This window comes from Oryctolagus cuniculus, chromosome 10 (genome assembly GCF_964237555.1).
Source record: "Oryctolagus cuniculus chromosome 10, mOryCun1.1, whole genome shotgun sequence".
In the NCBI taxonomy this organism is placed as follows: domain Eukaryota; kingdom Metazoa; phylum Chordata; class Mammalia; order Lagomorpha; family Leporidae; genus Oryctolagus; species Oryctolagus cuniculus.
In genome coordinates, this window is record NC_091441.1 from 69,972,056 (window position 1) to 69,987,046 (window position 14,991).

The following is a 14,991-nucleotide window of genomic DNA, read 5'->3' on the forward strand; positions in this document are numbered from 1 at the left end:
CGTTGTACCCTTTTGGGGGGTAAACCAATGGATGGAAGATCTCTTTCTTTATGTCCCTCCTTCTCTCTCTCTTTGTAACTCTGCCTTTCAGATAAATAAATAGATCTTTAAAAAAAAAAAAAAAAGTCAGAGAAAGTCAAAGATAGGGCAAGAGACAGAGAGACAGAAAGATATCTTCTATCTGCTAGTTTGCTCCCCAGATGATAGCAACAGCTGGAACTGGGCCAGGCCGAAGCCAGGAGCTTCTTCTGTGTCTCTCATGTTGGTAGCAGGGGCCCAAGCATTTGGGCCATCTTCTGCTGCTTTCCCAGGCACGTTAGCAGAGAGCTGGATCAGAAGTGGAACAGCTGGGACATGAACCGACTCCTATATAGATGCCAGTGTTGTACATGGCAGCTTTACCTGCTACACCACAATGTTGGCCTCCACCCTCAAAAGTTCTTAAGCATATCTCTGTTAGCCTTTTTATTATTCCTCTCTCTTCAAAGCTTGGCTTATGTAACATTAAAATAATTGCTAGATATTGGAAGGTAGGTCATTTGCAGCTCTTTGGTTTGTTTTTCCTTGAAACAAAGTGTTTAATATAGCAATGGCCTGTGAGTGGGGATAACTATTAGCAGAAAAACAGAAACAGTAAAAGTTTAATTCTATTAAATATTTCTGTATTTTCTTCTGAGGCAAATTAATATCTTCTGCTTTCTTCTTATGTAAAAATGATTTTGGATGTGTCTGTTCTTTTAGATACCTTTGTCTGGATATGGAGGAACAAGTAATCTTATTTTGGAAGGTGTTAAAAAATTATCTGACAGTTACATGGTAACAGTGAATGGCTTAATACCTGGAAAAGAGAGTAAAGTTGTTTTTTCTGTCCGTAACACTGGATCTCGAGCAGCTTTTGTTAAAGCAGTAGGTTTTAAGGATTCTCAGAAAAAAGTTGTGCTGGATCCTAAAGTATTGAGGATTATTCCAGATAAATTTGTACTCAAGGAAAGAACCCAAGAGGTAAGTATAAAATCTCTACTATAAAAAGGAACTCATTTTTAGTTTAATAATTTTTAGTGTAATAATTATGTATCTTATGCCCTAAAACTAAAATTGTATTTGAAGGTAATGTGGAGTGTAAGTGCTTACCTGGGCTTTTTGGAAATGCTGTGCATATGTGTTTGTGTCTATATTAGATTTTAGAATCGAAGACCATTTATTCAAAATGAAATTACTCAGAGTTCACTCCTTTGTTTTTTCTTGGCATTAGGATGTTACTTTAATATATAATCCATCAGACAGAAAGAGCGATCATAAAAGTGCAACAGAACTATCAACTATATACTTCTTTGGTGGAGATGAGATTTCCAGACAGCAGTATCGAAGGTAGATTACTTACCTCAAATAATATTGGGAACTATTCCGTAGAACTAATAAAGACTTAAATAGTTTGAGAATTGGAATCTCTAGAACATGCTTCCCAATTTGTTAGTGACCTGGTAGATGAAAAGTTGTAAAATGAAAAGTTGTAAAATATGTGCTGATAAACTACCCTAATGTGTAGGAAACACACCTGTTTCCTCACAGTAGGCCTTCTTTTCTAGATGAATGTATCCAGTCTCTTTTCCTTGACTTAATTGAAGCATTGTCCTGCATACTAGGATCATATGTAGCTCAGTCTCAGAAAAACTCAAGAACTACTGTAACATTATATTGTATAAACCTGACTCATTTGAAATATTTAGGGAATGCTGTGAATTATTTGAAAAGCTCAAGTCATATTTTAGAGATGTGTAGGAAATTTAACTTGTAACTACTTAAAGCATGTACTTCTATACAATTTGTTATATTTAATTTACATGTTATAGTATAATAATGTACTGAGCTGTTGCCAAATATAGGATATTGATTTAGGTTTGGGTGTTGTGTGTGTTGAATTCTGGATTCTTCTATCATAGAAGACCCAAGAAACTAATATAAGTGCAGCTGCGGAGGTTTTTCTGTTAGCAGGCGAGTGTTCACTCCATAGGGCGCAGGTCTGTCCTTTTGCAGTCCTTCCTGCTCTGCTAGGTTTTAGTCTGACACAGAAGTTGGGCAGTGGTTTAATTTTAATTTTTGAAGATCATTGAAATGTTTAAAAAGAGAGAATTTGATGATGACTGGCCGAACATGAAGAACTCATCTTAGTTACATGTTTTAGAAGAAGAAACTGACATTTGGAGAAATCAGAATACCAAGTTTCTAGGTATTTCTTTCAACTGGGATATAAAAGTCAGTATATTTTTTAGAAATCTTTTTTTGCCATATGCTTAAAATAATGAGATTTTCTACTGTGAACATCTGAGTATTGTAGAGAAATCTACATTTCAGTTTCCGCATCTCCGAGATCCTCTAGAAGAGACCCTGGTAGATAGTTATATGGTCATTTAGTTTCCTTTTGATGTCTTACCATTGTTTTATTAGCGTGTTCCTTTTTTTTTTTCTGAGACATTTGTAACTATGACCAAGTTATCAGAAGTAATGAACGTGTAAGACCTGAAAAGAATCTAACTTACTCTTGTATTAGGGAATTCTTTTTCAATAATATTGAACTGAAATTCCTGATTTCACTACCATGTGTAACTAGTAAGGGAACTTCCAAAAGAGGTTTCTTTTAAAAAGGACTTATGTCAGGGCTCAGGGCTTGAGATTTGTGTACTACTTGATTTGCTAAGTGGGTTCATGAAAATCTAATTAGTCATTTTTGTATATAAAATCACTTTTGACTAAATCTCTCTCCTGGCAGAGCCCTGTTGCATAAACCAGGGATTATAAAACAGATACTTCCAGAACATAGTGTGCTACAAAGTATTAATTTTGCTGAAGCATTTCAGGATGAGCTGCTAGTAACTGAAGGTAAGAATTTTGAAGGTATTCTAATATGGGTTGTGTTAACAAATCCAGCGTCTAGCTCCAGGAACCTACTGGGATCACCCCTGGAGATGGGTTGAATTGGGACTCAGGCTGGTCTTTGGGACACATGAATTCCTTCTTAAGGAGCACGGTGTCCCCTGAGGTGGGACATTCATTGTCCTCATGAATGAAAAAAAAAAAATAGCTGTACTTATTTTGTGTTGATTAGTGCTATGGATCATATAAAAGAATATTATAGTTTAATTTTTTAATGATTATTTTGAATGACATTTGTGGCAGATATCTTCATAGTTCACTTAAAGTTTTACAGTTAGATGTCTTGATTAATATAAATGTAAACTTATGGGATTCTTTTAGAATTTCCATTAAAATATAATTCTTTTTTTTTTTTAAGATTTATTTGTTTGAAAAGTAGAGTTACAGAGAGGCAGAGAGAAAGAGAGAGAGAGATTTTTTTTTTTTTGACAGGCAGAGTGGACAGTGAGAGAGAAAGGTCTTCCTTTGTCATTGGTTCACCCTCCAGTGGCTGCCACGGCTGGCGCGCTGCAGCTGGCGCACTGCGCTGTACCCAAATTTCTCAGTTGTTAACATTTGAACACATTTATTATTTTATTTTTTGGGATTCATTTATTTATTTCAAAGGCAGAGTGATGGGGAAAGCAGGGAGAGAGAAGAAGAGAGGGAAAAGAGAGAGGAATTGATCTTCCATCTACTGTTTACTCCCCCAAAAGCTGCCCATAGCCAGGACTAGGCCAGGCTGAAGTTAGAGCCAGGAAAGGCAGGAGCCAGGTGCTTCTCCTGGTCTCCCATAGGGTGTAGGGCCCAAGCACTTGGGCCATCCTCCACTGCCTTCCCGGGCCATAGCAGAGAGCTGGCTTAGAAGAGGGGCAACCGGGACAGAATCTGGCACCCTGACTGGGACTAGAACCCGGTGTGCCGGCGCCGCTAGGTGGAGGATTAGCCTGTTGAGCTGCGGTGCCGGCCGAGAGAGAGATCTTTCATCCGCTGTTCACTCCCCAGATGGCCGCAACAGCCGGAACTGAGATGATCCAGAGCCAATAGCCAGGAGCTTCTTTTGGGTCTCCTATTCGGTTTCAGGTGCCCAAGGACATAGGCCATCTTCAGCTGCTTTCCCAGGTCTTAGCAGAGAGCTGGATCAGAAATGGAGCAGCCAGGACTTGAACCGGTGCCCACATGGGATGCCGGCACTGCAGGCAGCTACTTTACCCACTGTGCCACAGCACCAGCTCCTAAAATACAATTTATGTTTAGAATGCAAATGCTTGTATATTCTATGAGATTTCTTGTATGTACAGATTCAGATGGCCTACTCTAGGTTCTTCTTGAGCACTATTTTATTATCTATAATTATTTAGTTAATTATCAGTACCTAGTGTCTAGATTTGTTTAAATTGCACATCTATGAGACTGCCACGATGAAATTGTGTGCCCTTAACCTTTTGCTGCAGATTTCTCCTTTTTTAAGTATATTTACCTGTTTCAAAGAGGAGTTCTAAAAATTCGTTAATACATATTTATAAAGGATTAAAACAGTGCCTGGAGAATGGGAAGGCTTCTATTTGTTTATATCTTTAAAAAATTTCTTATTTTACAGCTCTCAGCAATCCCTAAGATAAATTGTTACTCCATGTTAACATCTAGAGAGGTTAAGTAATAAAGCTAGTAAGTGGTAGGGTAGTTCAAAATCATAGACCCTCAGCCAGTCAATGATAATAATAATCAAAATGTCACTTACCCTAGCCTAGTAAAATCATATTCTGCAGTAATAAAATACATAAATTTATCTGTTATCTTGTGGTGGTCTTATGTTGAAGATTCATGTGTTTCAAAACATTGTTTTCTTTTTCAGTATATGATCTTCCCCAAAGGCCTAATGACATTCAACTCTTTTATGGAAACATGCGTAAAATTATACTTTCAGTAATTGGTGAATTCAGAGAGTCCGTTTCTAGCAGAGAATTTCTTCAGCCTTCTTCCAAAGCTAGCATGGAATCTCAAAGGTAGTACAAACAAAAGTCTTTGAACAGATTTTAGGATTATTGATAAATAGTAGTGCTGATCTTTTTCCCGTGTACTTTATTATTAATTTTTCTCAGTGTTTTTATTCTTATTTTTTAGTTTAAGTTGAAATCATTTCAAACTTTCAAGAGAGTTTTAAAGTAATAAGAGAATTCCTGTAAACCCTGTACCCAAATTTCTTAGTTATTAACATTTGAACACATTTATTATTTTATTTTTTGGGATTTATTTATTTATTTCAAAGGCAGAGTGATTGGGAAAGCAGGGAGAGAGAAGAAGAGAGGGAAAAGAGAGAGGAATTGATCTTCCATCTACTGTTTACTCCCCCAAAGGCTGCCCATAGCCAGGACTAGGCCAGGCTGAAGTTAGAGCCAGGAATCCATCCAGGTCTCCCACATGGGTGTCAAGTGCCCAAGTACTTGGCCCATCTTCTGCTGCCTTCCCAGGGGCATTAGCAAGAAGCTGAATGGGAAACGGAGCACCCAGAACCTGTACAACACTGCAGTATTCAGGGATGCCAACATCACAAGCAGTAGCCATAAGGCCGGCCCCACTGCATTTATCTTACCATTTATTTCTATGTAAATTTTTTTCTGAATCATCTAAGTAAATTGCAGGCATGATGACTGATTAGCCCTAAATTTCCGAAAATCACTCCACAATGTGTGCATGGTAAACCAGTTAAAATTAGAACACTTAATATTCATTCAGTAATGCTAGTTATCCCACAAATTCCATGCATATTTTGCTAGTTGTTTGAATAATGTCCTTATAGTTAAACCGTAAAGCCAAAAACTTCCTCCCTGGGCTAGAATCTAATCTGTAAGTACATGATATTTAGTTAGCTTGTCTCTTACCCTCTCTCATTATAGAACAGTTCCTCAGTCTTATCTTTCATAAGTGAGGTGACACAGAAGATTGGGTTATCAAGTCAGAACCGCAGAATTAAAGATACTATTGAGAATCGAGCTTTGCTAGTAATTTCAGGTGAAACCAGGAACAATCTGGGATTGCCACATTAATTCTTGTGTTATAGCTTACACAAAAGTTGGAACCGTCTCGAGCATTGTTTCTAAGACCATCTCAGCTAGGAAATCTGTAAATTAATATATAAATCCACATGCATCTATATCTATTTCTGCTTATAACCATGAGTTTGCACTGATACCTCTTTACAGTTCTAATCTAACACCATAGAGTTGGATGCTTCTGCTCCAGTAGTGGGAATCTTGGCCCCATTATCTTTAATATGCTTGCATTTTTACTCAATCCCACCCACCCCCACCCTCCCCTTTTTAAGTAATCTTTCACCACACAGGCTGTCTCCCTGAGCCTGGTGCTCTGGCTCATGCCAACATTTCTTTTTCCTACACTTTTTTTTTTTTTTATTAAAATTTATTTATTCATTTGAAAGGAAGAGTCACAGAGAGGCAGAGTCAGAGAGAGAGAGTTTTTCCATCCGCTGGCTCACTCCCCAAATGGCCCAACAGCCAGAGCTGGGCTAGACCGAAGCCAGGAGCCAGGAGCCTCCTCTGGGTCTCCCATGTGGGTGTGGAGGCCCAAGGACTTGGGCCATCTTCCACTGCCTTCCCAGCCCATCAGCAGGGAGCCGGATCAAAAGTGGGGTAACTGGGACTGGCACCAGTGCCCATATGCGATGCCAGCATTGCAAGCAGTGGCTTTACCTGATATGCCACAGCACCAGCCCCTCCTACACTTTTAATGTTGATCTTTCTTCAAACAGATTCAAAGAAATAATTAGAGTGTGTGTGTGCGTGTGTGCATGTAATCTTGAAATCACCTAAGTTCTGAGGAATTGGTTTTTAGCAAGAAAAGCCAAGAACCAACCTTTATAAAAAACATTTATTTCTGACTTCTGGTCCTCTTCTTTGAGGTAGTAGAGGTCTGACTTGAGGTTGAGAAGGCATGAGTGCCAGACAGTTATTTCTGTGTCTGCTTATCGTGGACTTGAAATAAACAATTATATAGCCCCACTGAATGTAGGAGAATTTGGCTACCACATAGCTAAATTTCCGTTTTCTCATGTGCTTTGGTGATGACGAAGTTCAGTTAAAAGAGCAGGCATTTAGCCCAGCAGTTAAGATGTCTATGCCACATTTTGGAGTGCCTGGGTCTGATACACGTCTTTGGTGATACCTCTTCAGCTTGTTCTATAATATGAACCCTGGGAGGCAGCAGGTGATGGCTCAAGTGATTGAGTTCCTGCCACCATGTGGGAGACTTGGAGTGAGTTCTTAGCTCCTGACATCAACCTGGCTCAGGCACAGTCTTTTCATTTTATTTTTATTTTTTTTAAAGGTTTGTTGATTTGTTTAAGAGACAGAGTTATAGACTAAGAGAGGGAGAGACAAAGAGAGAGGTCTCCCATCTGCTGGTTCATTCCCTAAATGGCCACAATGGCCGGAGCTCAGCCAATCTGAAGCCAGGAGCTTCTTCCAGGTCTCGTACGTGGGTAAAGGGGCCCAAGTATTTGGGCCATCCTCCACTGTCATGCACAGTCTTGATGGACATTTGGGAAGGGAACCAGTGGATAGCAGCTTTCTTTCTATTTTCTTTCTAATTTTCTGTGTCTCTCTCTGCCTCTGCCTCTTAAATTTAAAAAAAAAAAAGTAGAATTCAGTTGAATTATTATTTTTATAATTTAAGATTTATGAGAAAACACTTTGTTTTGACAATAAAACTCTTCCTAAATTTCTTGCTGTATGTAGTATTTTGCCCAGAAGACACTCTGGTGCCAGCATCATGAAACCAGTTATCATTGTGCAGATATAACTACATCAAATGTTTCATTTTTTTTAAATTTCTAATATCAGCCTGTTTCGTTTTAAATCTTTCAAGAGACTTTAGATGGCATGCATAAATCAAGGCAAAAGAACAACTTAAATCAGTGAATGTTGTAATTAAAATTCTTGTAATATTTTACCTATATTGTGTTGTGGTTTTTTTTGTCCACTACTGTTGAGTATACTCATACACAACATGAGGGGTTTTATTCACTGAAAAATACACGGATTGTAATGTACTTCTAGTTTCGTCTTTTTATTTTTATATTTATGAATAAATATCCAAAAATATATGACACAATCTGGTGCTTTATATTTTTAACTTCCCTCTCTGATTTGTTGAATTTTAAATCATTTTATTAGTGAATCAGGAGCTTGTGGAAAACACGGTGGCAATGTGTCTTTGGACGTCTTACCTGTGAAAGGCCCTCAGGGTTCTCCATTTCTCGCACAAGCTGTTCCCCTGCCTCAAGATGCGTCAGCTTCTGAAGAGACATGGACTGTTCAACCTGAACACCTGGTCTTGGTAGCTCCTTCTTCTTGTGAGTGTATCAGCCGCGAACATGTCACAAGTATATCCTGGAGTTGGGGTCTGTGTGCTCTCTGCCCTGTGGCTCTGCTAAAATGTGCAAATAGACTAGATGATTTTTGGCTGGTAGTTTCCACACCTCTGAGACTGGACTCAGACTTGCCTCGGGCTGTGTCATGATCCTGAAGCCACATTCCACAGCTGTGCCATACGCCTACGCAATTGCTCACTGGGCACGTGACCTCTTGTTATCCATAACACTGATATCATTGGCTCACAATGGCAGTAAATCTGGCACAGTCATACATGTCAGAGTTAAGACCAGGCAATAACGACGTTCAGGTGCCCATTTTTCTCCAACTGTTCACTATTGCCAGTGTCTTTGTAGTTTCCAGGGGTAAAGGGTAGGGTTGTCCTGTTCAGGATTTGAAATGCTTGGAACTGAGCAGTGTAGGGAGCAGATAAGGTTATATACCAGTGTCTTTATTAGAAGAGTTGTTTTTATGATTTACTAACTTTTTTTTCCACTATTGCTAAATGTAATATTCTATTTTTCTGATTCAATAGGTGATGTAGCAACACCTGGACGTTTTCAGATCATAAATAGTTCTGTTAGGTTACTGAAATTTGAGCTATACTGGCCAGCCCATTGCCTGACAGTCACACCACAGCACGGATTTATTGCACCAGAGTAAGTGTGATTTCTGTGTTGATTATTGGGTGTTTTTCAGATATTGTTGTGATCTTTTTTTTTTTTTTAGTATTTATTTAAAGGCAGAGTGACAAGGAGAGAGATCAATCAGTCTTCCATTCACCGGTTCACTCCCCAATATTGCCTCCACAGCCATGTTTGGGCTGGGCCAAAGCTGCAAGTTTGGAAGTCCACCTGGGTCTCCCACATGAGTGTCATGAACCCAAGCACTTGTGCCATCTTCCACTACCTTTCCAGGAGCATTAGCAGGGGGCTGAATTGGAAACAGAGCAGCCGGGACTCAAAGCAGCACTCTGATATAGCATGCTGGCATTGCAGGTGATGGCTTGACTTACTGTACCACAGTGCCAGCCCTATGTGGTGGTGATTTTTTTAAGGATCGAATAATACATCATTTTAGTTTACTCACTAAAGTTTTGCACTGTGCTGACTGTACAAAGCTTGTGCTTGGTTCTATGAGACAACAGTGAGTTCAGGACACACTCATTAGTGGAGAAGAGGTCATACACACATTCAGTTAGGGTGTGGCCCAGGACAGTGAGGGAACACAGAGTCTTCAGAGGGAAGACCTCAAAACATTTGCTGACGTCCCATCCTGCCCACACAATTATAAGCAAGGAATACAGCCAGAGCATGTGATAAAGTGGTCATAGTGGCTCTAAAGCCCCAGTGATTATGCAGTGTGTTTCCTTGGTTTGGATTGTATCCTGCTGATTTTGCGTAAAGGATACTTTTCAGACAGAATTTTCTGATTTGATGTTTGAGCCATAACCTACCTTCCCATTTTCTACATAGAATACTCTGGTACTAGGGCCAGCATTGAGGTGTAGCAGGTAAAACTGCTGCCTACAATGCCAGAATCCTGTATGGGTGCTGATTCAGTTCCCAGCTGCTCTATGTCCATTCCAGCTCCCTGTGAATGGTCTGGGAAAGCAGCAGAGGATGGCACAAGTGCTTGGGCCCCTGCATCCATGTGGGGAGACCCAGATGAAGGTCCTGGCTTCTGCCTGCCTAAGCCCTGACCATTGTTGCCATTTGGGGAGTGAACCAATAGATGGCAGATCTCTATGTCTTACCCTCCTTTTCTGTAACTCTGACTTTCCAATACATAAATAAATACTTAAAAGAAAAATGAGAATTCTATCAGAGGGAGCCTTTGGAGATACAGCTGCCTTTGATACACAACCTAGTTACTAAAAGAGGAATCCACAGCTCCCCAGCTTCCCAGGGGCTTCATCTGATTCAATGTAGACCTCTTACTTCTGGAAGTTGCTTCAGATTTGGGATTAGCTGTTTTGCAAAAGAACGTGAAGTTTCTTTACTTGTGCAATATGCTGAGTGTGCATTTAGGAGTGTGTACTTTAATGAGCCTATCAACCAAAATACGTATGGTCAGGACCACTCCACGTAAGTATTGCTGGGACCAGAGTAGTCAGTTGACCAGGTACCAAGTGTGCAGCACTTTCAGCTAAGTTTGAAAGGATGGGGTATAATGGACCAGGTTTTTCTTAAATAACTTTTTCCATAATGCTTTTTTTTTTCCTTCCATAGCTATTAGCAGTGAAAAATAATTTTGCCTTGCCATTTTTGGCATGTATGACTGGTGATTTCTTTTAAGTCATATATCTGATCACACTGTCCACATTTAAACTTTTTTTTTTTTTTTTGACAGAATTAGACAGTGAGAGAGAGAGACAGAGAGAAAGGTCTTCCTTCCATTTGTTCGCTGCCCTAATGGCCGCCACGGCCCGGCGCACTGCGCCGATCCAAAGCCAGGAGACAGGTGCTTCCTCCTGGTCTCCCATGCAGGCGCAGGACCAAAGCACCTGGGCCATCCTCCACTGCCCTCCCGGGCCTCAGCAGAGAGCTGGACTGGAAGAGGAGCAACTGTGACAGTGCGCCGGCACCACAGGCGGAGAATTAGCCAACTGAGCTGTGGCGCTGGCTCACATTTAAACTTTCATTGGCACTCCATGGCTCTTGAAGAGAACATTCAGCACAGAAAATTTGAACTACTGGCTAATAAAAAATTTTTTTCCTTCATTTTTTTTGAGGCCCCCTCCAGCATTTCTTTCAGTTTCCTCCTTATCTGTTACACTCTGTTTGTATCATGACTGTATCATTCTTAATTATCAAGTTCCTTGGAGCTTTTATAGTATTAATATTTGCTCCAGAAATATCTATTTCTGCTTTCAGAATGATATTTCTATGACAGTTTGTGTTCGCATGAGTTTTGCTCTTAGCTTCCAGGGTTTGCGCCATTCAACTCTGTTGGCCACTGAGAGGGGACTTTCAGGCCAGGTAAAGTGTGTGTAGAGCTGTGTGGGAGGCAGTCGCTGTTCTCTACTGATTCTGAGCAGTAAGGAAATAGTTACTGGCTGTATTGTTCCAGAACAGTATTTATAGCTCTTGTGATTACTGCTATTATAGATTGTCCTTGGGTTTTATTGTTAAATTCTTTTTTTAAGGAGTAAGCTACAAATTCTTGTGAGTCCTAATTCGTCCTTATCCACCAAACAGTCGATGTTCCCATGGAGTGGTTTGATTTATATACACTGTGACGATGGACAGAAGGTATATCTTAAGTGTTGTTTTAAGCAACATTTCTTTTACTTTGTTGCATGATTCTTATCACTATTTATATTATAGAAATCAAGTGAAAGTGTTTTTTTTTTTTCAGCCCGGTTGTGATTATTTAGTTAGAGCACTTAGTATAGAATTTTGCTGTGAATATCCTCTCTTGAGGAATGGGGGGGGTGGGCGGGGAATGGGCAAGTGGAGAGCAGGGCTTAGAAGCTATTGCTTATAGGCGAAATTTCACATAAAGAAGAAAAATAGTTAGGGGAGAGGAGAGGATACAGAGTCACAGTTTTACTTTGGTTTGAGATCTGAACAAAGCACTACATTCATTAATATTTCATTTGTCTGGAATTTGTTTTGTCTATCATGATTTAAAAACTGGAACTGGGGACCAGTACTGTAGCGCAGCTGGGTAAGCCACCATCTGTAGCGCCGGCATCCCGTATGGACACCGGTTCAAGTCCTAGCTGCTCCACTTCTGATCTAGCTCCTTGCTGATGTGCCTGGGAAAGCAGCAGAGGATGGCCCAAGTGCTTGGTCCCCTTCACCCACATGGGAGACCTGGATGAAGCTCTTGGCTCCTAGCTTCGGCCTGGTCCAGCCCTTGTCATTGTGGCCATTTGGGGTCTCTGTCCTCTTTTTTCTCTGTCTTTCCCTCTCTTGCTATAACTCTGACTTTCAAATAAATAAATATATCTTTTTAAAAAATAAAAACTGAGATTATTTCTTTTAAAATGGTAGTAACATTTGTGTCTTATCTCTGACTCATTTCAGAAAATTGTGAAAGTTCAAATTCGAGAAGATCTGGCTCAGGAAGAACTTCTGCCCCATCTCACCTCCAGCACATTTGGAATTCTTACCTCTGCCTCAGAGCCTTCAGTCAGTCATTTGGTAAAACCAATGACAAAACCACCTTCCACCAAAGTTGAAATAAGAAATAAGACTATTGCTTTTCCTGTAACAGAACCTGGTAAAACTTCAGGTATTGTATCACAAAAATTATGCAGCTGAAATGTCTGCTGTTACATTGAATCTAATGCTTTGTTATTAGTTAACCATTAATTAATGATCAGTGCACATTTTCCCCTTGATTGTGGAAAAAAAAAATACAGCTAGCCTCGATGACAGGCTGGATTTGGACATTTAACAATATTAAAATTTTAGACTGAAGCATATAGTAATTCTATATTTTCCAGGAATCTTAGATTTATATGATGACCTGAGCCATCCAGATCACTGACTGGAGTTATTAGTAAGTTGTAAATGAAGACGAGAGGCTGTGGCTGGAGCCTGGCTCCATCATAGGCTAATGTGACTTTGAGACTCATTTCTCCCTGTCACAGACCATTGAAATGAACTCTGTCCACAGAGGCTTTGAGGATAAGACTGATTCATGTATTCAGGAACAGTTGTAAAGTGTCTGTCATGTCACAGGCCCTCTGCTTTGCTCATATGTGTTCCTCAAAAGTCCTGCGATAATTTTTTGTCTCTGTCTCCATCCTTCTCTGTCCCTCATATTTTCCTCCCTCCTTGTCTGTCTCTTTCTCTGTCTCTCCTTCCCTCCTTCCCTGCTTCTGTCTCTCACATTCTATCTCTTTCTCCATCTCTCTGTCTTTTTGCTGGCTCAGGCTAAGTGTGTAGTGGTGCAGATGGGACTTATTAGAAGGAATTTGGCCCTCTAGCTCCTTGCAGGTCACCCCCAGGAGGCACCATGTTGTTGCTCTCAATTTCTAGCCCAGTGCTTCCTGACCAGCACCTTCTTCTCCAGCTCTCTTGGTCTCATGATTGGAACAGCCCTCTGACCTCATTGTGATCTTCAGTCTCCCAGCCCTGCCGCCTTTGCTGTTTCCACCACCTACTGGTGGCAGTCTTCTCTCAGAACCCCCTTGAGTCCTGTACTCCCTCATTTGTGATCACTGCCTCACACACTCTCCACATTCCTGCCTGGCAAGTCCACCTGGTGAAACCCACTGTCTAGGCACTGCATGTCGCCGTCCTAGCAGCAGTACTTTGCTGGACTGCCTTGTTCATGGGTTCATGGTCATAAATCTCACCATGAGGCTTTCTGTAGACCGCCTCACTGTGTCCACAACCTCCCCAGTGGTGTCCCCTTGTTGCTTACTGGAGCTCCCCTTCTCCCCTCACCTGTTCTTGACTTTGTCTTGTATAGGGAAAGTAGAGAAGGTATTAGAAATGGCGACTGTTTCCATCATAAGACAAAGCCCTCTGCTTGGAACATGGGCCCTCCTCACTCCTGGGCTCCCAGCCATCAGTTTCTCGTGTCTGCACACACAATGCTGTACCTTCACAGTTTAGGAAATACCTTCCTTTCTTGCCCCACCTGATTGTTTTATTTTTATTTTTTTAAAGAATTTTTATTGATTTGAAAGAGTTAACAGAGAGAGGTAGAGCCAGAAAGAGAGGTCTTCCATTCTGCTGGCTCACTCCCCAAATACTGAAACGGCCAGAGATTAGCTGATCCGAAGCCAGCAGCCAGGAGCTTCTTCCAGGTCTCCCATGCAGGTGCAGGGGCCCAAGGAGTTGGGCCACCTTCTGCTGTCCCAGGCCACAGCAGAGAGCTGGATTGGAAGAGGAGCAGCCGGGACTTGAACCGGAGTCCATATGGGCTGCCAGCACTGAAGGCTGGGGCTTTAACCTGCTGTACCATAGCACCAACCCCCTGATTGTTTTAGAAAGCACTATATTTCCAAGAGAGCTCCCGTAAGGGCCTCTCCCTGTGCTACAGAGGTGGGTCTGTCACAGAGGTCAGGTGAGTGGCCCTCTGTTGGGCAAATTGTGATGCAGTTTTCCTTTTAGAGAGCTGTCTGGAACTGGAGAACCATGGTCCCACAGCCGTGAAGTGGCACCTATCATCCTTTGCTCCGCCTTACGTCAAGGTCAGTAATGATTACCTCCCATATGTCTGTTTTAGTGTTTAAACATTATGCAAGATATTTAAAAAATTGAGTGTGGGTGTGGCCTGGTTTTGCTGGTTACTTGTTCTACCAGTTCATTTACTTGGATTTTCTGTGTAGATGGGGTAATAGAAGGTAAATTAGACATTATATGTAAAATCTGTGCTGCTTCCATTTAATTCTGTCCTCTAGACCTGATTTTCATCTGAAATAACTTTATTTTATTACAGAGCATTGTGTGTGTACATGCCCACATTCCTCTCTGTGTTCAGAGCGCTGCTGTGCTTTCAGCTGGGGTAGGAGGTGGGGTTGAGGCCTTCTGAGTGCTGCTTTCTGGCCACAGCAGGAGCCCTTGCTGGTGGCACCATCTGAAGTGAGCGTGCTTGTCATTTGTGTTACTTGGAACACTCCAGTCTCTCTGCTGTGTATTCAGTGTAAGGGTAACAGTGTTCAGCCAGAAAGTGCGTGCTAAACATGGTCGCTGGACCTACTGCAAACAAATAAAAAAAATGGTGT

At 41.1% G+C, this 14,991-nt stretch overlaps 1 protein-coding gene across 5 annotated transcripts in view; it reads left to right on the forward strand.

Moving 5' to 3' along the window:
* The window catches only part of CEP192 (centrosomal protein 192), a 150,440-nt gene that overhangs the window by 116,993 nt on the left and 18,456 nt on the right, over window positions 1-14,991 (forward strand). For all 5 annotated transcript variants that reach the window (XM_017343984.3, XM_070050534.1, XM_070050531.1 and 2 more), the window contains exons 32-40: window positions 742-1,002; window positions 1,253-1,368; window positions 2,768-2,877; window positions 4,766-4,916; window positions 8,103-8,281; window positions 8,836-8,959; window positions 11,449-11,554; window positions 12,335-12,542; window positions 14,378-14,457. In XM_017343984.3, coding sequence (XP_017199473.3) covers window positions 742-1,002; window positions 1,253-1,368; window positions 2,768-2,877; window positions 4,766-4,916; window positions 8,103-8,281; window positions 8,836-8,959; window positions 11,449-11,554; window positions 12,335-12,542; window positions 14,378-14,457 — 1,335 coding nt within the window. The remainder of the gene's footprint in view (window positions 1-741; window positions 1,003-1,252; window positions 1,369-2,767; window positions 2,878-4,765; window positions 4,917-8,102; window positions 8,282-8,835; window positions 8,960-11,448; window positions 11,555-12,334; window positions 12,543-14,377; window positions 14,458-14,991) is intronic.